Source organism: Haplochromis burtoni, unplaced genomic scaffold (genome assembly GCF_018398535.1).
Source record: "Haplochromis burtoni strain Fernald_Lab_line unplaced genomic scaffold, NCSU_Asbu1 Contig_6, whole genome shotgun sequence".
NCBI lineage: Eukaryota > Metazoa > Chordata > Actinopteri > Cichliformes > Cichlidae > Haplochromis > Haplochromis burtoni.
In genome coordinates, this window is record NW_024582367.1 from 5,086 (window position 1) to 31,393 (window position 26,308).

Sequence of the window (26,308 nt, forward strand, 5' to 3'; positions counted from 1 at the left end):
CGATCGGGTTTCCGGTACGGATCGGGTAGTGACAAACCCATGTGTTCTGGGAATCCATCCTACCTCAAAAAACATCCTACCCAATGTTTCTGCGCAGACGCGGCGCATGCGCACAACACCAAACGCACATTAAGTGTAGCTTGCCATCACCATTGTGTGAATGTCTGTGTGAATGGGTGGATGACTGGTTGTGTAAAGCGCTTTGGGGTCCTTAGGGACTAGTAAAGCGCTATACAAATACAGGCCATTTACCATTTATTTACCATTAACTTCTTTTTCTCTCACCCATTCGGAATACTTCTTCAGGTTATGTTATGGTTAGGTTAGGGGTAGGCTCAAATTATAATACGGGTAGGACGATTTGTCAGAGTAGGATGGTTTCTCAAAACCCCGGGAGAGCAGGTACTAAAAAGTACTTGCTACCAAGTAATATGATCTAATGGAAAACCCTGAAAACCGTGCTGAGGCAATCTGACTAGGTATTAGTTAAAAAAGGGCTTAACTCCGAGCTGTGGCACTGTAGCGTCTTAGTATTTTCCACCATCATTATTGCGTTACACCTAGGGCTGCCACAAACGATTATTTTGATAGTCGACTAGTCACCGATTATTTTTGCAATTAGTCGACTAATCAGATTATGCATCCACTGGACATAAAGCGTACAGCTTATTGCACCAGCATGCATCTGCTCTTATATAACTATCATTAGCTTACAGCTTTAAGTGTCTAAGGTATGTGCTAACTAAAAATAAAGACAAGATGATAGTTTATTAAACTTTTAATGGAATTTGCAGATCGTCTCAGTGGTGTTTAATAAACTCAGCCGTCTGCTCCTTGCTCACTAAAATATAATAGGACACTGGAATAAATTCTCACATTTGTTTAATCAGTTTTCTGTTTGACGTTTATTCAGCTGTGTGAAAACTGTAACTTTAATCTCAGCCAAACTGATTTACTCAGGAACAAATAAAACACTGAAAAAAGCCAAACAGTAACATTTTTGTTATCTAAGTGACTTATATATCATGTTTAACCTGAGTAGTGAAAGACCACAGGGGGTTTGCGGTTCTCACCAGCTCTGGTGAGCCTTGAGTCCCCTGGCTAGCTATCGAGCTGGTGGGTAATGGACGTCTCCGAAAACGTCGGAGCACTTATGCAAAAATGTGATGTCTTGATAAACCGAGCAGATATTTGAAGGGTACACAGCTACATTCTTGCTTGAAAATATGCTAAAAGTTTAGTAATATTAAAACTAAATAGCTGCTGCCATTGTTGGAAATTGGAAATGGCTGGGCCGTGCTACGTGTCTACGAATTTGGACAGCCTTCGTTGCGTCGCAATAGTGTAATGAGGCTACAAATGCAGCCACCGAAAGATGCGGCTCCTGAATTTGTACATGGCTACAATACCGGAGCCGCCACCTCCTCCTCCTCCTCCTTCTTCTTCTTCTTCTTCTTCTTCTGCTTCTGCTTCTGCGTTTAATGGTAGCTGCCATCCTTGTACATGCATTGCTCCAACCTTCTGTTTCAGGCCGTTCTTAAACTCTGAAATCCTACTACTTATTCATGCATCTTTCAGGATCTTACAAAGCTTCAAACAACGCGTCGGCTATTAAATTAGTCGATGTAATCGTGACTAGTCGACTAATCGTGGCAGCCCTAAATACACCCCAGTGCTGTCTGCAGTGTCATCATAGGTCATCTGTGCAGTCGTCCACCTTCTGCCCTATTTGGTGATACATGATGGTCTTGGTTTGAGCAGTTTCAATCAGTCTCTGGATCAACCTTCTCAGGGAGGGAACGCAGCAGCATTCGCAAACAGTCAGCAAGGCCATTGCAACTGCTTACTTGTATGTTAGATGGAAGTACATGACCATCAGCTTCCTTTGGGATAACTGTGTGAGTAACGGCACTGTCACAAAGAACAGTTATTGGCTTACCTGTAGCCAGCAAGGATACTTGGGGCAGTTTTTCAGCTGAATTTAAGGAAATCACTACATTTTCAAAGACAACACTTCTGATTTCCTCCCATCTAGTCTCCCTTCCCACTTATCTTGGTGGTTATCATCCCTCTTGCGTTGATGTGCATGGCATAATAATTTGACACTGTTTCAACTACAATTTCCAGAAGATGGACTACAAAATGCACATCTTACTTCATGTTTTTACTGCATTGTTACAGCTGGTCTCAGAAACAATGGTGTGAAATGAAAAAACACATTAACTTTGTGCTGTTCAGCGGTGTAATTTTAAGAATGTGTATTTATCAATGTTAAAAAGGGTTCGAGTTTCACAAATGAATGTGTGTTTTGATGTTTGATCTGTACAACAATAAATGGCCTGTATTTATATAGCGCTTTACTAGTCCCTAAGGACCCCAGTCATCCACCCATTCACACACTGGCGATGGCAAGCTACATTGTAGCCACAGCCACCCTGGGGCGCACTGACAGAGGCGAGGCTGCCGGACACTGGCGCCACTGGGCCCTCTGACCACCACCAGTAGGCAACGGGTGAAGTGTCTTGCCCAAGGACACAACGACCGAGACTGTCCAAGCCAGGGCTCGAACCGGCAACCTTCCGATTACAAGGCGAACTCCCAACTCTTGAGCCACGATCGCCCCAGTGTTAGTTGTGGGTTAAATGTTGTTTCATTTGATCGATTCATGTGATAGGAACAGAGGAAGGTGAATGCCACCAGCACTTGTCATGTAGAATTTAACATTTTGATGTTTCTGTTGTTTCCTCCAGCTATGAGAGAGTTGTGATGACATCAGCGCCCACAAAGGAAAAGCCTTCACAAGTCCCAGCTCCAGCTACCTTTGGCGCCAGTCATTCTCTTAATGGAGCAAACAGGCAAGTCCTTCCATGTCAAGAAATTCCATATGTTTTAATGAATACATATTCATGTATATGTACACTACCAGTTTAAAGTTTGGACACACCTTCTCATTTAATGTTTTTTTTTTTTCTTTATTTTTATGACTCTTTACATTGTAGATTCTCACTGAAAGCATCAAAACTATGAATGAACACATTTGAAGTTATGTAATAATTGAAAAAGTGTGAAATAACTTAAAACATGGTTTATATTTTAGATTCTTCAAAATAGGCACCTTTGCTTCTTCAGGTTGTTACTTGAAATGGTTTTCCAGCAGCCTTGAAGGAGTTCTTAGAGATGCTGAGCACTTGTTGGCCCTTTTGCCTTCAGTCTGCGGTCCATCTCATCCCAAACCATTTTGATTGGGTTTAGGTCAGGTGACTGTGGAGGCCAGGGCATCTGGCGCAGCACTCCATCACTCTCCTTCTTGGTTAAATAGCCCTTGCACAGCCTGGAGGTGTGTTTGTCCTTTTGAAAAATAAATGGTAGTCTAACTAAACACAAACCGGATGGGATGGCATGTCACTGTAGGATGCTGTGGTAACCAAGCTGGTTCGGTGTGCCTTCAATTTTGAATAAGTCCCCAATAGTGTCACCAGCAAAGCACCCCCACACCGTCACACCACCTCCTCCATGCTCCACATTGGGAACCATGCATGTAGAGACCATTCGTTCCCCTTTTCTGCATCACACAAAGACACGGCAGGTGGAACCAAAGATCTCAAATTTGGACTAATCAGACCAAAACACAGATTTACACTGGTCTAATGTCCATTCCTTGTGTTTCTTGGCCCAAACAAATCTCTTCTGTTTGTTGCTTTTCCTTAGTGGTAGTTTCTTAGCAGCTATTTGACCATAAAGGCCTGATTCACACTGTGTCATCTGAACTGTTGATGTAGAGACGTGTCTGTTACAGGATCTCTGTGTGGCATTTTCCTGGGGTGTAGTTAACTTGTGATTTATGAGGCTCGTGACTCGGATGAATTTATCCTCAGCAGCAGAGGTGACTCTTCCTTTCCTGGGGCGGTCCTCATGCGAGCCAGTTTTCTCGTTGCGCTTGATGGTCTTTGTGACTGCACCTGGGAACACATTCAAAGTTTTTGCAGTTTTCTGGACTGACTGACCTTCTGTTCTTAAAGTAATGATAGACTGTTGTTTCTCTTTACTTAGCTGATAGCTTTTGCCATAATATGAATTCTAACAGTGGTCAAATAGGGCTGTCAGCTGTGTACCAACTTGATTTCTGCACAACACAACTGGTAGTCCCAACCACATTTAGAAAGCAAGAAATTCCACAAATGAACCCTGGCAGGCACACCTGTGAAGTGAAAACCATTTCAGGTGACTATATCATGAAGCTCATTAAGAGAAGGCCAAGGATTTGCAGCGCTGTCTACAAAGCAAAGGGTGGCTACTTTCAGGAATGTAAAATATAAGATATATTTGGGATTATTTATCAATTTTTACTTTGCTACACAATTACATACATCTTGCTTCATATATTTGATGTCTTCAGTATGTAGGTGAAGGAAAGATGTGAAAGGGAATTTATAATCACTTACAATGAGAACGTCGTTGTGTACTCCAGACTCTGTGATTATGTCAGAGCTTCCCAAAGTGTGGGGCCCGCCCCCCCCTATGAAAAGGGGAAAAAAATGCTTGGAAACTGCTAGCACGGGGCACCCACACAAGCGCAAAGCAGGAGATGAAGCATCGCTGCATATGTTTCCAAACCAACTTCATTCTAAGACACATGGTGTGAAATGAAAAACACATTATTAACTTTGTGCTGTTCAGCGGTGTAATTTTAAAAATGTGTATTTATCAATGTTAAAAAGGGTTCAAGCTTCACAAATGAATGTGTTTTGATGTTTGATCTGTACAACAGTGTTAGTTGTGGGTTAAATGTTGTTTCATTTGATCGATTCATATGATAGGAACAGTCAGAGAGGAAGGTTAATGCCGCCAGCAGTTGTCATGTAGAATTTAACATTTTGATGTTTCTGTTGTTTCCTCCAGCTATGAGAGAGTTGTGACGACATCGGCGCCCACAAAGGAAAAGCCTTCACAAGTCCCAGCTCCAGCTACCACTGATACACCTCGTTCTTTCAACAGGCAAGTCCTTCCATGTCTAAATTTATAAATGTTTTGCATATATTCAGGCTGCTAGTTTGGTTTTATGATAAATGTAATGCTGCATTTTGTTGCCACTGGCTCAGAACTAACAAACTTTGATACAGTCAGTTTGGACTTTTTCTTCCAGCGTCTGTACACACAACCAATGGCATGAAATGAAACATATTTATATTTGTGCCGTTCATTGTTGTAGGTTTAAAATAAACCATCTGTTGATATGCTCCTCATCGTTAATGCCACCAGCACTTGTCATGTAGAATTTAACATTTTGATGTTTCTGTTGTTTCCTCCAGCTATGAGAGAGTTGTGATGACATCATTGGCTACAAAGGAAAAACCGTTACAAGTCATAGGTCCAGCTGCCTTTGGCGCCACTTTGAGTGGAGCAAACAGGTAAGTCTTTCCTTGTCCAAATTTGTATGTTTTTGTATATAGTCATGTATACATTTTAAAGATTAAATTCCATGGCTAGTATCTGTTTTTGGATCAGTTGAGCCCAACAGAAAACAGAACCATGCGCAAACACAAAATTAGTATTTATAAGAACCATTAGTCTCACGCGTTGGTATAACTCTGAATTAGAGCAGGGCGATATGGCCAAAAATATTTATCACGATATATATTTGAAAATTTGCGATAACGATATAACTGACGATATAATTGATGCGAGACAAAATACAACTCCACAACATTACTAGCGCAAAAAGACAACCTTCCATTTATTTTCACTTAAACAAGAAGCTGGTTTTTATGTACATTAAAGCTTTATAAAAATGTAACAGTGCAAATGCAAATTCCTTGCTGAAAGTTTAACCAAAAGGCATTTCCAGTAGAAATGGGCTGACATATCCTGAGCATAACCATGTATAATATCCACTGAAGTTAAAAAGAGGTGCTTTGCAACATTAAACTGCAGTGTGCAGTACGTATTTTTCGGACCATAAGGTGCACGGGATTATAAGGCACATTAAGCGAAACAAAGCAGTCAGATAAATCAAACTTTATTAAACTCATTCTTCTTGCTTCCTCCACTTCTGTACCATTGATTCTTACTTTCAAAACTATTAATAAATTAGCGCCAAGTTATCTTAGTGAACTTCTCAAACCACATACTCCTGCTAGAACACTCAGATCTGCCACTCAACTACTTCTGACCCAACCCAGATCTCGACTGAAGTCTCGGGGTGACCGTGCGTTTGCTCTGGCTGCCCCGGTACTGTGGAACACCCTTCCTCTCGACCTCCGCGCATCTGATTCCATTGCACTGTTCAAATCACGATTAAAAACCCACTTATTCAATCTTGCCTTTCCCTCTAGTTAATATTTCTTTTATGATTTTATATCACGCACTTTTATGCTCATTTAAATTCTTGTTTGCTCTGTACCTGTTGCTTTCCTATGTATTAGTGACAGTTATCTGCTTCCATATTTAGTACTTGCTTTGGTCCTATTTCTATTATCCTCCTCATATACTCTATTTTACTTGTTAAGCACCTTGGCATACCCTTGGTTTTTAAGTGTGCTTTATAAATAAAGTTTATTATTATTATTATTATTCATTAATGTTGAATTCTCTGGCAGCTGCTCTATTCCCATGTTGTTGCAGTATATTAATGACTAACCTCGTATTGTGGATGGATTATCTCAGTTGTTCTCCTGACTGAAGTTTGGTCCGTTTACAGCATCCTGCCATGCGATTGCATTTGTCTCTAACCATGAGGAACCTTCACGTTAACTTTTATAAGTGGAAAAGTGTTAGTGTTCGTCCTCCAGCTTCACTGTTTATGTTATGCTAACATAGCTGTGTCGCTAGCGATCACGTAGCACATCATTATATACCAGCTAGCCCAACTTCAGTAACCCTACAAACGTCACTGCTGTTTAGTTTCCTGTCTTCATTTATGTTGGAAGTGATAGCAGAGCTGTACGTTTGAATTTTTCAGAAATCTCTCAGTCAGAACATGCTATATCATGCTTAGGTAACTAGCGAAACTAGCGAGCTAACTTCCGCTAGCTTCCTGCTAACTTCTAACTCCGTTAAATGTAATAAATTTTGTTTTCATGGATGCCTGGAAGTTAAACTTCATAGTTACACCTGGTAAAGCAGCAATGCTGATCGTTTTATTAAAGATGAAAGAATTTAGACAGTTTTTAACTCTCAGTGATGCTGCAGTGTTCGTTTGACCTGAAGAGGGGTTTAGGACCCAGATTACTCCCAGATTTAAGAGCATCTTAGTCTCGACAAATACGACAATAACGACGGCCGCTTGCATGTTCTGCAAAAAAAATGTGCTTTGTCGTGTATCTGACGGACAAACACCAAACCAGTTCCACATCACTGAAGTTGCACCATTTTTACAAACCAATTCTGGTTCATCTGTTTCACTCAACAATCGGCCATGTGCGTATGAAAACAAAGGCACTGCGCATGCGCGTTTTACTCATATTCTATCGCGATATTTCATTTTCCTATCATTGTCTAACATTATACCGGTATTACCGTGAACGGTATAATATGGCCCAGCCCTACTCTGAATATCTCGATGGCTTATTGTTTTTCAGATTTCCGTATCCAAGATTGCCAAACGGAGTGGGGATGCGTCCAGTGACTAACCTTCAACCACCTGACCCCAGAATTCTCAAAATGGTTGTATTTGTACCTCCACGAGCAACATCAGTGTTAACACAAGTCAGGAGAAGTAAGTATTAAATTATTTTTAATTTTATTGTAGCCTATTAAATTACCATTATTCCCACAGAATTATGTAAAAACTATTAGATGGCACAATAAATTAATATTTGATGGCACTAACTTACACATGGCTGGGCATTATTTTATCCATAAATTACTACAATTGACTGTTGCAACTGCTCTCTACTTTGTGATTTAAACTAAAGAAAGGTAAATAATACAACAACTGTCAAATGGGTCCATCAGCTGTGAAGTGGAACTGAGACCTTTTCACCAGTTTTAATAAAAATAAATGCTGTTCTTGGATAATTTGTAATTTGAAAATCTTTCCAAAAATAGAAATGTGTCCTTTTATTTTCAAAATAATATTAAAACTGTAGACACACACTCATCCGTTATCCACATCTGTGTTCAATGCAGATGCCCAAGATGCTCCACCTCAGTTAAATGCTGGTCTGAAACAGCGGGTCATAGATCATCTCCAGCTAAAGAAAAAACAGGAAGAAGGGCCCACAAAGATGGAGCTGGAGGAGCGTTGTATAAAGATGGAGCTGGAGGAGCGTCATATAGAGGAGGAGCAGGAGGAGTGTTGTATAAAGATGGAGCTGGAAGAGCATCGTATAAAGATCGAGGTGGAGGAGCGTCGTATAGAGACGGAGCTGGAGGAGCGTCGTATAATAAATCAGCAGGAGCGCAATGAAAAGGAGGAGCAGGAAGAATGCCACTTAAAAGACGAACACAAAGAACGCCCAATAAAGGAGGAGCAGGAGGAACATCACATAAATAGCGAAGAGGTTGAAGTGAATCTTAATGGGATAAAGGAGGCTGATATCACCGGGTTCCTGCTCACTTCTGTTCATGTGAAGAGTGAAAATGATGAAAAGAAACCGCAGTCCCCACAACCTCATCAAGGCCCGCCTCTCAAAAACATGGAAGCGCAGACACAAACCAGAGGATCAGGTAAACAAATGAAAACAGAAACTGAGGACGATGAAGGAAGCAAAAAGGCTAGGAACTCTTATCACAGTAGCTGTTTACCACAGAATACTAATTTACAGGCTTCAGACTTCACCGAGACTAAAGATGGTACTGTGGATGGTGATAATTATTGGCAGGAGCCATTGTCTGCTTCTGAACCTGAAACTGAAGATGGCAAGAGTAAAAATTCTAACCTGCATCAGTCTCTGTCAGAATCTGGATCTGAAACTGAAGACAGCAGCATTGATAATTATAACTTGCACGGATCTTCATCAGAATTTGGATCTGAAACTGAAGACAGCAGCATTGATAATTATAACTTGCACGGATCTTCATCAGAATTTGGCTCTGAAACTGAAGACAGCAGCATTGATAATTATAACTTGCACGAATCTTCATCAGAATCTGGATCTGAAACGGAAAGCAGCAGCAGCATTGATAATTATACCTTGCATGGACCTTCATCAAAATCTGAATCTGAAACGGAAAGTAGTAGCAGCAGCAGCAGAAGCACCAGCACCAGCAGCAGCAGCGTTGATAATTATAATTTGCACAGATCTTCATCAGAATCTGGATCTGAAACTGAAGGCAGCACCAATGAAGATGATAGTAAATGGCGGAAACCGTTGTTAAACTCTGAACCTAAACTTGTAAACAGTGGTGCAAATGGAAAAAAGCGATTTCACACACCAGAGAAACCATTTCGTTGTAAAATTAGACGTAAAACAAGTAAAATATTTTAATAAACTAAAACAGATTACTTAAGACTCATAGGACAGGACAAACAGTTTGCAGCTTTTATAAAAAAAAAAAAAAGATGATAATAATAATAATAAGGTTAAAGTGTCAGACGTAGGGGTTCACATGGGGCCGAGAGAGAGACCATTTAGTTGTAGCGTCGGCAGACAAAGCCACATGACTGATGGCATGACATGATTAATTATACATTTTTAGTGTTATGGTCATTGGTGTTTCTGATGGCTTTCTAGCATGCACGGCAGAGTAGGAAATTTGAACAAGGGGTTATCTTATCACATTCATGTTTCTAAATTGCTGAATAGTTAGTTGATCAGTACAAGGGAATAATTCCAGATGATGCTGTGTACATGGTCTTTTGGTAATTATTAGTGGCAGTAATCTGATTTAAACCATTTTTGTTGATGATGGCTAAGGTAACATCAATAAAGCACACTGAGAAACTGCCTCCATGCTTTTTCTTTACTGGAGCCTATCCCAGATGTTACAAATCAAGAGAAGTGGGTACATTTTGAATTGGCCTTTAAGGTGGAAATCATTAAACTGTGATTTGACCAAGTTTTTGTAGCTTATCTCCAACCTTCCCTTTGTGAAGAAGAAAAAGAAAAAACATATTTAAAAGATTAGTTGTAAAACAGCTAACTGATCAGCTGCAAAGGAATGGTTTATTTGAGTTTCAGTCAGGTTTCAGAGCTCATCACACTACAGAAAACAGGTGTACTTGGAGAGTCCTGATGTGTTCAGTTTTTTCAGAAGAAAGTACAGGAGAAATGTCTGTCGTTTAAAAAGATTTAATTTCAACTGCCGACCCTGGATCGGGCCATACAATTTTATACCCCAATAATAAGTGTTATTATGACATACTTCTTACAGAAGTGACGTGGCAGTCCTGCTGTCTCCCTACGAGTCTTCTCTCTGTTCATGTCCAACCTTGCCTCATATTGCTCCTCTTCCTGGGATAACAAAGACAGAAAAAAGAAACCACCTCCCTGCTTAACCTTGATTATTAATATTATCCTACTGATTCCATTTAATATCTAAGTTTGAGACATTCTATTAAGACTCCCTTGGCCCAGAAAATATCATCTTGACTGTTAACCGGTGTGATGTGTATGTATGTTGCAAAGAAAAGTCACTCTACGTCAATCGCAATATTTGAATTCAGTCATGGTGCTGAATGAAGCTTCTGACCTTCAAAACATGGAGCACCAACACTTTAATGAGCACATCGCAGTGTGTTTATATGAAATCATAAAACCAGCTTTATTTAATCATTTTAATCCTAACAGTCCTCTAATTAAGGTTAATTATGGAATTCCACAGGGTTCAGTGCTAGGACAGATTCTGTTTACATTATACATGCTTAAGCTAGGTAGTAACATTAGAAGGCAAAGCATACATTTTCACTGCTACACAGATGACACGCAACTTTATCTATCCATGAAGCCAGATAACACACACCAACACTGCTTTCTTCCGTTTGTGCAACATCTCTAAAATTAGAAACATACAGTCTCAGACTGATGCTGAAGTAGCTAAGCCATTTATTCTAGGCTCGACTAGTGTAATTTGTTATCATTAGGATGTCCTAAAACTCCCTGAAAAGCCTTCAGTTGATCCAAAATGTTGCAGCAAGAGTACTGACAGGGACTAGAAAGAGGGAGCATATTGGCTTCCCTTTATTAGTTCCCTGTTAAATCCAGAACTGAATTTATAATCCTGCTTCTCACTTATGTATGTATGTATATATTTTTATTAGGGGTGCAACAATACTCATATCGATATTGAACCATTCGATACAGTGCTTTCGGTTCGGTACGCATATGTATCGAACAATACAAAATTTTTAATTTATTTTATCAACTTTTCTTCTGACGATGCTGTCTGTGTTGAGCACTCAGTGGATCTGCGTTCGACTACTCTGCCTAGGTTGCACTGTCGAGCGCAGATCCACTGAGCGCAGCGCAAGCTAGCAAGACAGAAGCTAAGCTTGTCGCAACATGGCAAATTGAACCTCCTCCACCCTCATTCAGATCTGGCCTTTGGAACTATTTTGGTCTTCTTGTGAAGCATGACCCTGAAGGTAAGCACGTCATGGACAAAAGTAAAACTATGTCGGATGTGCCACGCAATGCTCAATTGGTGGGAACTACTGCGTTAGCGCAGTTTGCTCGTTAACGTGTTGACGCCGTCCAGCCCATGTTGACGCCGTCCATATATATGTATATATGTGTATGTGTATATCTACGTGTGTGTGTGTTTAAATATGTATATAATAACGTGCAATCAAGGCCAGTGGCTACACTACTGCATATTTGAAATTTACAGGAACCATACCACTGGTGTGGCTGTAGCTCAGGAGGTAGAGCAGGTCACCTACCTATCGGAAGGTTTGTGGTTCAATCTTTGGCTTCTCCAGTCTGCATGCCAAGTATCCTTGGGTAAGATACTAACCCTAAGTCGCTCTCTGATGCATCCATTGGAGTATGAATGTAGTTAGGAAACAGTACCAAGCTTGGGTAAAGTGCTTGTGAGATTGGGTGAATGTGGCTTCTTGTATAGAGTGCTTTGAGTACTCCGTGAGAGTAGAAAGGCGCTATATAAGAATCAGTCCATTTACCAGAGAAGAGACTGCCCTATACTGGGATTGTTTGGCTTCAAAGTAAAAATTGTGGCTTTTAAAATGTCATTGCTACAATGTTGAGGCACAACTTTTAATCTGAAAACAAATGTTTTGTTTCCAGTCTGTGATGCACCTTTTGAAGCTGCTCTGAGAGTAACTGGTAAGAGTTTGAAGACAAGTTAACATCTTCCACACAAACTTGTTTGGGAAATGCACATTTCTCCCCTTGTGATTGCCAGATGGTTGCCAACCAATTAAATGCAATAATTAATCATGTAACCAAGCAATAAATGGGTTAATATTCTGCAAGATGCTTACCTCCAGTGTTTACAGTACTATCTACTGTGTGTCATAAGCTTCCATTTTTTGCATTGCAATTCAACATCATCTTCAACCCAAGATCCTGTTTCTGTCCTTCATAACAGTTATATCCAACAATGCCACAGGTTATAAGCATTGTGAAAAATGATGATAATTGATGACATCATGCTTTAAGTAAAAAGCTCAAGAGGAAGAATAAAAAGAATAAATATTTTATTAATCAAGAACTTGGCAAGTTACTGTTAGAGCAACCAAAAAAGAAAGCGATTAAATACAAAATCTAAATACAATAAGGAGTTGAAATTAAATGCAAAATTAAAACCTAAATAACATTAGTTGATATACTCCATACCAGAAAAGCAATCAGTAGTAGATGTGTCCATCTGGTTCTGTGTTATCCAACACCACATAGCTGCTGTTTGACTGTGGTATGCTGATCCAAACTTATTTTGGTGCACACCCACCCACCCACCCACCGAGTTCTGGTTTATACAGAAAAACAAAATGCTCAAGCATAGATTATTATTAAAAATATTATGACTAAACATGGTTATGTACCTTGGATATAGAAAATGTATAAATAAATGCTATCTGGAATTCAAGTAATATATTTCCCAATTACAATATAGCTTGCATCACTTTGAGCACATGGTACCACCCCTACTATAAATGTCACCAGCCATAGTCTCTATTTTTTTCATACAGTACAGGGCATCCTTCAAAGCACCCAATACCATGAACAGACATAATTAATGACCAAACAAACAAAAAAGATCCATCCAACTTATTCATTAGCAGGTAAGTGCATCCACAGAACCTTCAAAGCTGTTACTCCGTGTGGGTTTTCACGTGTCTGTTTAGATTTCCCTTCTGAGTAAACGTTTTACCACAAACACCACAGCTAAATGGCTTCTCTCCAGTGTGGACTCTCATGTGTCTCGTCAGAGTTCCCTGATGGGTGAATCTCTTCCCACATACAGTGCAGCTAAACTGTTTCTCTCCGGTGTGAACTCTGATGTGGATCTTGAGATCGCGCTGATGTACAAAGTTTTTGCCACAGACATCGCAACCATGTGGTTTCTCTCCTGTGTGGCCTCTTGTGTGGGCTTTGAGATGTGATTTCCTGTTAAATCTTTTGCCACAAATATCACAGCCATATGGTTTCTCTCCTGTGTGAACCCTTGTGTGTGCTTTAACAAGTGCCATCCGGTTAAACCTTTTACCACAAATGTCGCAAGCAAACTGTTTTTCTCCTGTGTGAACTCTCATGTGTGCACTTAATTGTGTTTTCCGGTTATATCTTTTACTGCAAAGATCACAACCAAATGGTTTTTCTCTTGTGTGAACTCTCATATGTCTCTTCAGGTCCACCTGTTGAGTAAATCTTTTTGTGCAAACCCCACAACCGAATGGTTTCTCACCTGTGTGAACCCTGATGTGTCTCTTGATATTTTGCTGTTGTGTAAACCTTTCACCACAGATGTCACATACAAACGGTTTCTCTCCTGTGTGAATTCTGATGTGCGCCTTGAAACTATAGAGATGTCGAAAACGCTTTCCACAAAAATCACAATGAAATGGTTTTTCACCAGTGTGAATTCGGATATGTGTCTTAAGATTTTGTTTTTGTGTAAATCGTTTTCCGCAAATACCACAGATAAATTGTCTGTCTTGTCTGGGTGAATCTACATTTCCCAAATGCATGGAGGAAGTTTCCATTAAATGGCTTGTCATGAGCCTCTGAACAGGCCTCTTGCTTTTTGGAGATTTGAGTCCATTAGCACTTGATGTAGGAGCTCCCTGATTATTTTCACCGTCATCGTTTGGAGGTCCAGAATCTGACAAAGGTTCCTGCCACTCACCACCACCATCGTCACTATCATCATCATCATCATCTGAGACGTCAGTCGCAGAAGAGTCTGAAGCCTTCTCATCAGTATTTGGATCTGGGTTCCATGATCCAGGTCCAGGTCCTTCACGGTCCTCTCCATCACTTTCTGTTTTTATCTGTTTAGCTAAGCTGCAAAGTGGAGGCTCTGCCTCTCCCATTTGATTCTGAAGGAGAAGTAAAGAGTTAGGCTTCTCTTCATCGTTTTCAGTCTTCACAGGACCAGCAGTGAGTTGGAGCCTGATGATATCAGCCTTTGTTAGATCATTAAGTGGCTCTCCCACCTCACTGTTACTGAGTTCATCTTGTTCCTCCTTTTTAAAGAGAAGCTCTGGGCCCTTCTGGTCCGGACTGTTGCTCCATTCATGGGAAACCTCTTCTTTGATCACCAACAGCTGTTGGACATCTGCAGAGAACACAAAAACAGACACGGGACAACAGTGACTCCATATTCTTGTGGTCAACAGAAGAATTTGTATACATGGTGATGGTGCACACTGATGCTAACTGCTGTATCATAACGTGCTTGAACAAGAATCTAATGTGAAAATAAATTAACACATTTATTTTAAATCAAGCCTTCCAAATTCAACATATAACTACATGACCTGCAACAAATATGATTATTTCCAGCTGTGAAAGCACTATTAGTGTTTGTCATTAACTTCCAAATGCCAAATACTAAAAGTGCTTTTCCATTCTTAAAAGAGCTTCCAAAGGCAGAAAACACCAAAGCCCTGTACCAGATTTGAGTACTTTCTCTTCTTTGTTTCCCAACAACAGTACAACCCCACAAGATAAAGCAGTACCTGCAGTCAGACACTTTTGTATCAGGACGCATAAGCAAAGAAGCATGTTTCCGCCCGGTTTCAGACCAGGGACTTTTCACATCTTAGGTGAACGTGATAACCACTACACTATGGAAACGGCACATGCTTCTACTGTATTTGTTATTTGTTTATTTCTGGACTGAAGAATATGTTTTCTTTAAAAAAAAAAAATTTAAAGAACTGAAAGGGTTTAGTTCTTTTGACAAGCAGTTAAGTTATCAAAAAATTATGCAATTTCTAAAACTGAAACAAAAGAGCAGTCCATTAAAAAAAAAAAAATCTTTTTTTTCCTCTTTGAATATTTACTTTTTTCCAATAACGAGACCAAATTATTTCTTATTCAATTAGCTCCAGGCCTGGCTATGGTTATTGTGAAAAGATGTGGGTCATTAGGTTGGTGGCAGTGTGAAAGATAAAAATACATATAGCAACATAAAAGTATCTCCAACTGACCAGAGCGTATTTCCAGCAGCTCGCCTCGATAACCAGTAAACTTGTTAGTGACTACTGTCAGCAGAAAACAAAAAGACTAAATCCACATACAAAAAGAAAGTAACTTGAGAGTTTCATGTGCTGTTTAGTAAAATTATATTCTTTCTCTCAACTTCAAGTCACCTAATCCGTAACAAAAAGGGAAATAATTTAATTACCATAAAAATGTCAAAAACCTGAACCTAAGACTTTCATTTTTTTGATTCTGTATTCTTTGTAAACAACAACAACAACAAAGACAACTGTAGCTATGTTGCTTGAAAAAATACATCTTTATTTTTATCACCACAGACATCTTACACACTAAGAACTATTAACTTACAATGTACAGGTTTAATTAAAAGAAAACAAGAAATCCATCAAAGAAGTTAAACATGACAAGGCATGGCCCAGGCTGCTAGCTGCATTGACTTTTTGACAAGATAACTAATCAAAAACAGATCTGGACGGGATGAGCTAGGCAATGACCGGAGCCAAACCAGATCCAGGTGTGATCCAGTCTGAATCCCCGATCCATTTTGGATCCATCCTGCCATAAAAACATAGTTTGACTGGGAAATGATCTGCTGATCTAGTTCTGGTTCTGGGTCAACAGTCTTGGTGGGTCCGACTCTGAATTTCAGATAATGAAACTTTAAACTGGTATTTTACGTCAATTAATGACTGAATTCCAACCTGTGGACACACTTCAATATGAAATGCAATTAGATTACAATCAGACTGTTTGCAGCTGGATTTTAAAAGTCACTTTAACAACACATTTTGTTCAGTTTTACAGTTTTAAGTCATTTCAGTCTCATGTTCACTGAGATTTTCTCCAAGATCTAGCTGTGACAGATATCTTTCCAACAGTATGATTGATTACAACACAGTAAACATCAGTGAGGACCTCACCTGGACACTGAACACCACACAGCTGGTCAAGAAGGCTCAGCAGCGGCTGTATTTCCTGAGGAGGCTGAGGAAATTTAATTTGTTGGCCAAGATCCTCAGCAGCTTCTACAGCTGCACTGTGGAGAGCACACTATCCAGCTGCATCACTGCATGGTACGGCAGCAGTACTGCTATGGACTGCAAATGCCTGCAGAGAGTGATAACAACTGCAGAGAAGATCGCCCTCTCTGCAGAGCATCTACCATCACAGAGTCCAGAGGAGAGCTGCCTCCATCCTCAAAGACCCCACACAGCCTCAACACGGACTGTTCACACTTCTGCGCTCAATACCAAGGTTTAGAAGTGTGAAATCCAGAACATCCCGATTCAACAACTCCTTCTCCTATCAGATTCCTGAACATCTGACCTACCTCAACTGCAATTTGCACATCAGGACACTTTGCACGCTAAGTTCATTTTGCACATTAAGCTCCTTTGTACATCCATTTACATTGACATCTGCATACCTTACTTGTCTTCACTTTTTTTTTTTTTTTGTACTTATTTATCTTTCACTATTTTTTATCCTTATTTTTTTTATGTTATTTATCTTAATATCTTGTCTTATTTGTATCCTTATTTATCTTGCTCCTTCAACCCTACCTAACTTGGCATTGGTGTGTGGACAGCAAAGGAAGAATTTCATTGCACAGAGAAATGCTATTTCTTCTGTACACATGACAACACTTTGAAACTTTATACAGGTGATTTTGATGTAAACAGTGATTCTATAGTAATGTACACTGTTTCCAGTCTAATTTAACTAACTGGCTGACAGTCTGATACCTGCATTAATATTCAAAGACTCTCACAGTTAGAAAGATGGATTTACAGTGGCTTGCAAAAGTATTCGCCCCCCTTGAACTTTCCCACATTTTGTCACATTACAGCCACAAACATGAATCAATTTTATTGGAATTCCACGTGAAAGACCAACACAAAGTGGTGTACACGTGAGAAGTGGAATGAAAATCATACATGATTCCAAACATTTTTTACAAATAAATAACTGCAAAGTGGGGTGTGCGTAATTATTCAGCCCCCTTTGGTCTGAGTGCAGTCAGTTGCCCATAGACGTTGCCTGATGAGTGCTAATGACTAAATAGAGTGCACCTGTGTGTAATCTAATGTCAGTACAAATACAGCTGCTCTGTGACGGCTCTGTGACGGAATATTGGGAGCAACAACACCATGAAATCCAAAGAACACACCAGACAGGTCAGGGATAAAGTTATTGAGAAATTTAGGCTTAGGCTACAAAAAGATTTTCCAAGCCTTGAACATCCCATGGAGCACTGTTCAAGCGATCACTCAGAAATTGAAGGAGTATGGCACAACTGTAAACCTACCAAGACAAGGCCATCCATCTAAACTCAAAGGCCGAACAAGGAGAGTGCTGATCAGAAATGCAGCCAAGAGGCCCATGGTGACTCTGGACGAGCTGCAGAGATCTACAGCTCAGGTGGGGGAATCTGTCCATAGGACAACTATTAGTCGTGCACTGCACAAAGCTGGCCTTTATGGAAGAGTGGCAAAAAGAAAGCCATTGTTAACAGAAAACCATAAGAAGTCCCGTTTGCAGTTTGCCACAAGCCATGTGGGGGACACAGCAAACATGTGGAAGAAGGTGCTCTGGTCAGATGAGACCAAAATGGAACTTTTTGGCCAAAATGCAAAACGCTATGTGTGGCGGAAAACTAACACTGCACATCACTCTGAACACACCATCCCCACTGTCAAATATGGTGGTGGCAGCATCATGCTCTGGGGGTGCTTCTCTTCAGCAGGGACAGGGAAGCTGGTCAGAGTTGATGGGAAGATGGATGGAGCCAAATACAGGGCAATCTTGGAAGAAAACCTCTTGGAGTCTGCAAAAGACTTGAGACTGGGGCGGAGGTTCACCTTCCAGCAGGACAACGACCCTAAACATAAAGCCAGGGCAACAATGGAATGGTTTAAAACAAAACATATCCATGTGTTAGAATGGCCCAGTCAAAGTCCAGATCTAAATCCAATCGAGAATCTGTGGCAAGATCTGAAAACTGCTGTTCACAAACGCTGTCCATCTAATCCAGCAGTCCCCAACCCCGGGCCGTGAGTCGTTTGGTACCGGGCCGCGAGAGTTGAGGCTCAGGTGTGAAATGTATGGTTTTCAGGGTTTTTATCGGTTTTCAGCGTTATTTTGTTATCGTTTTTATCGTTAACTCTGTTTTCCTGGGTCTTTTCACGTGTGTTATGAATAAATCTTTTTTTCGGTACCGGTACTAGTTTTATTTTGTTGTATTTATCCGCGACACCTTAAAGGCCGGTCCGTGAAAATATTGTCGGGCATAAACCGGTCCGTGGCGCAAAAAAGGTTGGAGACCGCTGATCTAATCTGACTGAGCTGGAGTTGTTTTGCAAAGAAGAGCTATACTTGCAGCAAAAGGTGGTTCTACAAAGTATTGACTCAGGGGGCTGAATAATTACGCACACCCCACTTTTCAGTTATTTATTTGTAAAAAATGTTTGGAATCATGTATGATTTTCGTTCCGCGTCTCACGTGTACACCACTTTGTGTTGGTCTTTCACGTGGAATTCCAATGAAATTGATTCATGTTTGTGGCTGTAATGTGACAAAACGTGGGGAAGTTCAAGGGGGGCGAATACTTTTGCAAGCCACTATAATTCTTAGCTGATAATAAATAAGTGAGATATTCACTTTCTTCACTCATACAAATTGACCACTGAAAAATTAAAAAGCCATCATGGTAAATAAAAAGATAGTGAATTGACACCTAATCAGCATTTTAGTGTTTATAAAATATAAACTTGTCTAAATTCATTTGCTCCACCAAGTGGTTTGATAGCAACTTTTGGAATAAAGAAATGAGTCAGTTTGTTAAAGAAAACTTGTCAGTGAGTAGGTTTAGTGTACAGAGTCTCACTCAGTTTAAGTTAACTTTCTTTGTGAATCAGAAATCCTCAAGTTTATCTCATCTCAGGTTTAACGAACACAGATTGGTTGGTTAAAACTGTTTCAAATAGCACTAAGACCCAGTACAATTTCTACTGTGTGTGGCTTCTCATGTGCCTATTTAGACTTCCCTGTTGAGTAAAAGTTTTCCCACACACATTACAACCAAATGGTTTCTCTCCAGTGTGCACCCTCATGTGTCTCTTGAGGCTTCCCTGCTGAGTAAATCGCTTTTCACATGCAGGACAGCTGAACTGTTTCTCTCCAGTGTGGACTCTGATGTGTATTTTGAGGTCATGTTGATGCACAAACTTTTTCCCACATGCACCACAGCTGAATGGTTTCTCTCCTGTGTGCACCCTCATGTGCCTCTTCAGAACCCCCTGCTGTGTAAACATTTTATTACACAGATTGCAGCCAAATGGTTTCTCTCTCGTGTGAACTCTCATATGTCTCTTCAGAACACCCTGCTGTGTAAATTGTTTTGCGCAGACAACACAGCTGAATGGTTTCTCTCCTGTGTGAATCCTCATGTGGCGTTTGAGATTTTGCTTTTTTCTAAATTTTTCACCACAAATGCCACAAACAAACGGTTTTTCCCCAGTATGGATTCTGATGTGTACTTTAAAACTATAGTGATGTCTAAAGTCTTTTCCACAAAAATCACAGTTATATGGTTTATCACCTGTGTGGACTCTCATATGTGTCTTCAGATTTTGTTTCTGTTTAAATCTTTTTGCACAAACACCACAGGTAAATGTTTTTTCTCCTGTGTTGACTATCATCTTTGAAAATTCACTTTGTTTCACTCTGTTAAATTTCTCATTAGCCAAACAGCCATAAGGCCTTTTGAATGAATGACATGTCTTCCTTCTCTGAAAAGAACACTTGCTTTTCAGTGATTTCAGAGTTTTCAAGTTTGATTTAGGTATAGGGCAACCACTGTCACCATCTTCGTTTGCAGGTCCAGCATCAGACAAAGGCTCCTGCCAATCATCTCCATCACTAATGTCTGTTTCAGAAGAGTCTGGGGCCTTCTCAACAGCATTTAGTTGGAAATGGAAATTTGGATTAGAGTTCCCAGCGATTTCTGGTCCTCTACAATCCTTTTCATCAATTTCATTGTTGATATTTGTAGCTGAGCTGCTGTTTGTAGCTTCTGCTTCTGCATTGTCTTCAGTCTGACTTTGATGAAGCTGTACAATCTGAGGTTTTTCTTCTCTTTCATCTTCACACTTCATGTAAATAGAAGACAATGTGCACTTAGTGCTAACAGCAAGATGCGCTCCCCCTGTATCGATCCACAGCTCCTCATGCTCCTCCTTTATGTGGAGGTGGTCTAGATTCTGCTGGTCCAGACTGGGGGTCCAGGGTAGCTCTTCTTTAATCACCAACATCTGCTGGACATCTGCGGGGAATACTGAAACATACATGTACATCACTGACTGTAGGCTTCTATATGTTCACCTTGATTTCAGTAGCTGTTAATGTAATCTGAAATTGAAGTTACAGTGGGGATTATTTTGAGACCAAAAATGAAACCCTATCCATCACCAGTCACCCTAACAATTACAGTAACGGTAAGACGTTTAAATCCACTTCTCATGGGTGTGAATGTCATGGTAATTTTGGGCTTTTAATTTTTAATTTCTTTGAGCTGTTCTTTTAAAAGTAAAAAAAAAAACCCCAACAACAACAGAGTTCACAGTTTAATTTTATTTCATTTATTTGAATTAATTTAATTTATAGACGGCATTGCAGAAACACTGTACCAACTGTCATGCATGGTGATTCATGCGTGACAGTTTCATTGTCATCAGGCTGTTTTACTGCCTGTGCTAAATTCCACCAACAGAATAGAATAATGAAGGAAGACTACCTCCAAATTCTTCAACTTCACCTCAAATCAACAGCTAGATGGTTGAAATTGGGACACAGTTAATGTTCTAACAGGATAATGGGCTGAAACACATCAAAACTGGCATCGGGATGAATAAACCAGGCTGACATTAAGGTTCTGGAATGGGCAAAGCCCAGAGATCCATCCACTTGAAATTTTGTGAACTATGCTTACACTCGGATCTGTGCCAGGAAACCAAACAATTTTAAATAAACGCTAACAATTCTGCTGAGAAGAGTGGTCAAAATCCAGCCTGAATTATGTGAGAAGCTTGTTGATGGATAACAAGTCTGGTCAAGGTGCAATTAGCTAAGGGACATTTAACCAAATATTAATGTACATATTTCAACTTGTATGACCCTGTGTGGCTTAGAAAATCCAAAATAAATTCAAAGTTTTGCACATAATTGTTGTTGTTTTTTAATCATTAAAGATGTATGCTGTATGGTAATTCTAACCTGGAAAAAGAAGTATTCAAACAAATTGTTAAATGACCAAATTCACTATCTTTACTTTTAAGATTAGGCTTCAAACTTATCTTATCCCTGAATCCTCCCTTAGTTATGCTGCAGTAAGTGTAGGCTGCTGGGGGATTCCCATGATGCACTGGGTGTTTCTTCTTCAGTCACCTTTCTAACTCATTATGTGTTAATAGACCTCTCTGCACTGAATCATACTTGTTATTAATCTCTGGCTCTCTTCCACAGCATGTCTTTGTCCTGTTTTCCTCCTCTCACCCCAACCGGTTGCGGCGGTTAAAAGGGAGTTTTTCCTTCCCACTGTCACCAAAGTCCTTGTTCATAGGGATTCATATGGTTGTTGGTTTTTTTCTCTGTATGTATTATTGCTTTATATTGTACAATATAAAGCACCTTGAGGCGACTGTTGTTGTGATTTGATGCTGTATAAATAATTTTTGAATTGAAATTTTGGTAAACCACAGATCTTTATCTTGGGGATGTGGTAAAAATAAAGCTTAGATATAATTACTTATGAAGGAGTAAAGGAAGCAAAAACAAAAACCTCAAATGGCTAGAGACAAAATAATGATGGCTTAATAGACTGCCTATTTTCATTGAATATAGGAGGTCTTTCACACCTGTGACACCAAAACCTTTTCTTTCTTTCTTTGCATAAGATCTGATATAAGCGCATGCCATCATGATTCAGTTACAACAATGCTTTCACAATGAAAAGATTGTGGTTCAGCGTGCCATCCAGTATGGAGATGTCAGGGGGAACGTGGGTCAAAATGATTTGGTCAAATTTCTCAGCAAGACGGAGCTCCTTGCTACACTTCGGGTTCCATTTTGAAGTTTCTCAAAGTGAAAAAGCTCAAAGTTCTTCGGGCTTAGCCAGCAGTCTCCTGATATGAATATTATTGAGTACATCTGAGGACAAAGATGGAAATATGGAGAAGGAAACCCAAGAAGCTGGAGCAGCTTTGGGATGCCTGCAGGCCAGCCTTTGATTTCATACCTGATGACTTCGTGTCAAACTGAATAGCAATAGTTCTGCAGTTCTGTAAGCTAAAGGAAGCCGTATAAGACATTCAGTTTCATGTTTATACTGTGGTAAAATAATACACTGATTTTCAGTTTAAAAAGTATTTACTTAACCCATTTAGTCCCAAATGTTTCCCTGCAAAATGAGTGAATGCATTTTACTCCTTAGACTTCCCCTACACACAATATGTTGAATTTTTTAAATGTCATAGGCAGTTAAAACGGCAGTAATTGTTGCCAGTGGGATTGAATGGGTATTTAAGTAAAAACATAAAATGTTTTGACAGTTTGATTGTTTTAATATGCAGCAGAGTGTTTGTTCAGCAATAGGCTGACATGTTTGTGATTATCATATAGAAGCAAATCTCAATTAAATTAATACTTTTTTAGTAGCCTTAAAATAAACTGGTGACCCTCAACAAAAACATGAAATACTCCTGACTACAAATTTTACACAAAATTAAAAGTAATATATTAGCTCCTATAATTGTGATGTACCCATCACAAGACGTTCCTCCAAGAATGTATCAGCCCATCAGGAGATAAATCTGAAGCACAACGTAAACACTGATATTCTATTGGAACTGGAAAATGTTGTAACAGTTGTAAGCTCACCTAATTTCCTCAGCAGATCCTGATACACTGCAAACAGATTTATGAGCATGCAGAAGGACATTTATTGTTTAAAGGGAAATCTGATCATTACTGTTATTAAGTGGCGAGAGGTGTTTTGCATTACATGATCCAGGATGAAATCTTGGAATGTTAAAGTGTACAGACACAAAGTGGTTATCCCATAATCCCATATGTAATGATAAACATAGGGAAGGCATGTTGCTCTGTGATGTTTTCATACCACAAATATCTTTGTTTCATGAACTAAACTTAACTTTAGGGAGAGCACCGTCCATATTTTTCTATCTAAAAGCAAAAATCATGAAAAATTATATAAGAACATTCAAAAGCTGAAGAAGCTCCTTTACGGGTGACGAATAATATTTATTTTTATAATGAAATTCCTAGAAAAAAATAAAAAAAGAGTTGAATGCTTAGAACATTTTTTTTTATTTGGTTGTACTTTTTCTTTGAGCTTTTAGGAAACCAAAAAACTGGAGGTCTGAAAAATGTTTCAGTCAGAGCGACGGTTACAAACGACCATGCCACATTTAAAGTCACCAAAATCAACTTTCGCCTTCATTCTGATGCTCGGTCTCAACAGCAGGTCGCCTTGACCACTGAGATGCTGCCATGTGACTGACTGATTAAAAATTTGTATAAATGAGTGATTAAACAGCTGTACCTAACAAAGTGGCCAATGAGCGTATATCTGCTAATTAATGTAACCAAACAAACCATTTAGATTAATGTCAGACATTTTAAGGAAGGAGTGAAATGCATAAAAACCCAATAAGCCTTAAAACTGATAAGTTTATTTGTATATATGTATTTATTTTTTTCATTTATCTCTTGTTTCATATCATTTGAAAGTTATATAGATTTTTTTTCTTTGCTCAAAGGTAGTTTTTAAAAAGGAATTACTTTAAAAACTACAAGATTTCTTGAATATGTGTGCGGTGTAAAGCGGCCGGGTGCTACACGATGCCCAGATGAGTTCCGCCTTTTAACTCCGAGAACACAAAAAGTCATTGATAGCAAATACTTTTGTTATTTTTACAAATTGAGATTAGCAGATCGTGAGAAGATGTGCGATCGTGATCTCCACCCAGCCCCACAGCGAATCAGCTGTTAGCAGATTTCTTCGCATTCCAGCTGTGTTTATTCTTACCAGCGGTTTGGTTTATATCAGCGTCCTGCAGCTGTTCAACATCTGGAGGTTTAATGTCCGGCTTTTCTTCAAACTGCAGACTCTCAGCTCTGTTATGATCAAGATAATCCACTTCATTCATGGTGTCGACTCCTCTTTAAAATAAACTGCAGGCTTGTGTGACACGAACCAGGCCTGTGCAGAATCGATCACCGCCGATCACAGTGAAACACGCCCTGGTTACATTTGCCTGTCTCACTTTGATCCATGAACGTGTTCAAGTACTCAAAGGGGGATCGTGCTCTTCTGAATTATTTTGGTAGCGAATTATTGATGTCTGCTGTGTTTTGAACAGGCATCTGCACGGACAGCTTCCCTCTTCATTCCACACAGCATCTCCACCGGCTTTTATTCGCGCTGCATTCACGCAGTTTACCCACGTTGTCATCCACTCACCTCGAAAACCATGAAACCTTTAAAACACAAGAGCACACGAAGTAATTCAGGCTATTAAAAAATAAAACGGACCAGGGTTTACATGTGCGTTTTATCACGATGGTTTACTGGCCTCTAACGGCCGATCTCAAGAAGTGCATCACAACATAACGAGACGTACTGACACTTCCGGTGGGTACGTTCAAAATACAAGTTAAAGTATTAACCAGCATTAAGATTTTAACTTTGTAAAAGAAAATAACATACTTAGGGGATTGTCTTTTTTGTGTGTATGAAAAAATTTGCTGATACACAAAATAATGTTACAACGCATCATTCTTATCTTGTAAAATAAAACCAAATGTTATGTTTTCTCTAGAGAGGGAAACAGAGATTGATTAAATATTTGGTTTTATATTTACAATCTGTTTTTATTTCTATAAACAAAAGAAACACAACTAGGACAAAATTTTCTCATGTACAGTATCAACCGTTTCTTCCTCATTTCCTTTTTTCTTCCACCCATTTATGTCTCTCTGCTTCATAGAAGGGAGACTCCTCAAATTCTTCCAGGCCATCTCCTTGGCCATGCCTTTATCTCTGTATAGAGAGTACACTTTTTAAGGGCAGTAGATGTATTTCCCTGCCACTTCAGGGAAGCCCATATGAATGTGTGGGCTATTTGGTCCCTGTTTCAGGTCCATGTGGCAGAATCTGCAGAGGCGGCCTGTTTGTTGGGATTCTGGCCTTTTCCTCTTTTTCTCCACCCTCTTCTTGGTAGCATCCAGTTCCCTCTGTCTGAACAAAAGGGTATTTTAGGGTTATCATTCCCTTAGCAGTTTAACTTTGATGCACCTTCTTTGAACAATAGAAATACTATAGTGGATGGAGGCTCCAACTGTCTCATATTGGGACTCGGGCTAAAAACAGGCAAGGTTACTCTTTGTCTGCCGTTTTTCCTCAGGCTGCTGCTGCTGTTGGTTTTCTACATCAGTGTTACACCTTCCATAATCTTCTCTATTGAGTCTTGTGTCAGAGATGTAGACAGTGAAGGAGGAGGTGGGTTAAAGACAGCTGGCTCCATGGAAGACTACAGGAACATTAGTTGTGTCACTCCCTTCTGTTGAAGAGTGCCACAGTTGCTGAATCTACAGAAGTTGTTTCTGGGCTTGTGTTCAAAGAAGAACTGATGTTTAGAGGTTTACCTAAGTGCTTCGC

The 26,308-nt window shown here is 39.7% G+C and overlaps 2 protein-coding genes across 3 annotated transcripts in view; one reads left to right on the forward strand and one right to left on the reverse strand.

Annotated features, from left to right (window-relative positions):
- The window catches only part of LOC102311522 (uncharacterized protein DDB_G0271670), a 14,509-nt gene extending 4,474 nt beyond the window's left edge, over positions 1–10,035 (forward strand). The window contains exons 2-6 of the mRNA XM_042222891.1: positions 2,751–2,855; positions 4,900–4,995; positions 5,310–5,408; positions 7,578–7,714; positions 8,128–10,035. Of these exons, the coding sequence (XP_042078825.1) occupies positions 2,751–2,855; positions 4,900–4,995; positions 5,310–5,408; positions 7,578–7,714; positions 8,128–9,428 (1,738 nt within the window). The 3' untranslated portion in view covers positions 9,429–10,035. The remainder of the gene's footprint in view (positions 1–2,750; positions 2,856–4,899; positions 4,996–5,309; positions 5,409–7,577; positions 7,715–8,127) is intronic.
- Positions 10,036–12,865: 2,830 nt separating this feature from the next.
- Positions 12,866–25,251, reverse strand: LOC102305529 (zinc finger protein OZF). 2 transcript variants are annotated; one of them, XM_005913864.2, is made up of 2 exons: positions 24,677–25,251; positions 12,866–14,679 (listed from the first exon to the last, which is right to left on the reverse strand). In XM_005913864.2, the coding sequence occupies exons 1-2, from the start codon at positions 24,795–24,797 to the stop codon at positions 13,214–13,216; spliced, it is 1,587 nt and encodes a 528-aa protein (XP_005913926.1). In that variant the 5' UTR covers positions 24,798–25,251; the 3' UTR covers positions 12,866–13,213. The 2 variants fall into 2 exon arrangements, with proteins under 2 accessions (XP_005913926.1, XP_005913927.1); XM_005913865.2 differs by lacking the exon at positions 12,866–14,679 and adding an exon at positions 19,073–20,905.
- Between the last annotated feature and the right edge of the window lie 1,057 nt (positions 25,252–26,308).

Excerpts from the sequence above, each read along its gene's own strand:
- LOC102305529 (XM_005913864.2), bottom strand. The coding sequence starts at position 24,797 with ATGAATGAAGTGGATTATCTTGATCATAACAGAGCTGAGAGTCTGCAG. Across the intron at positions 14,680-24,676 it reads TGATATAAACCAAACCGCTG|ATGTCCAACAGCTGTTGGTG; the intron begins GTAAGAATAAAC and ends TGTTCTCTGCAG.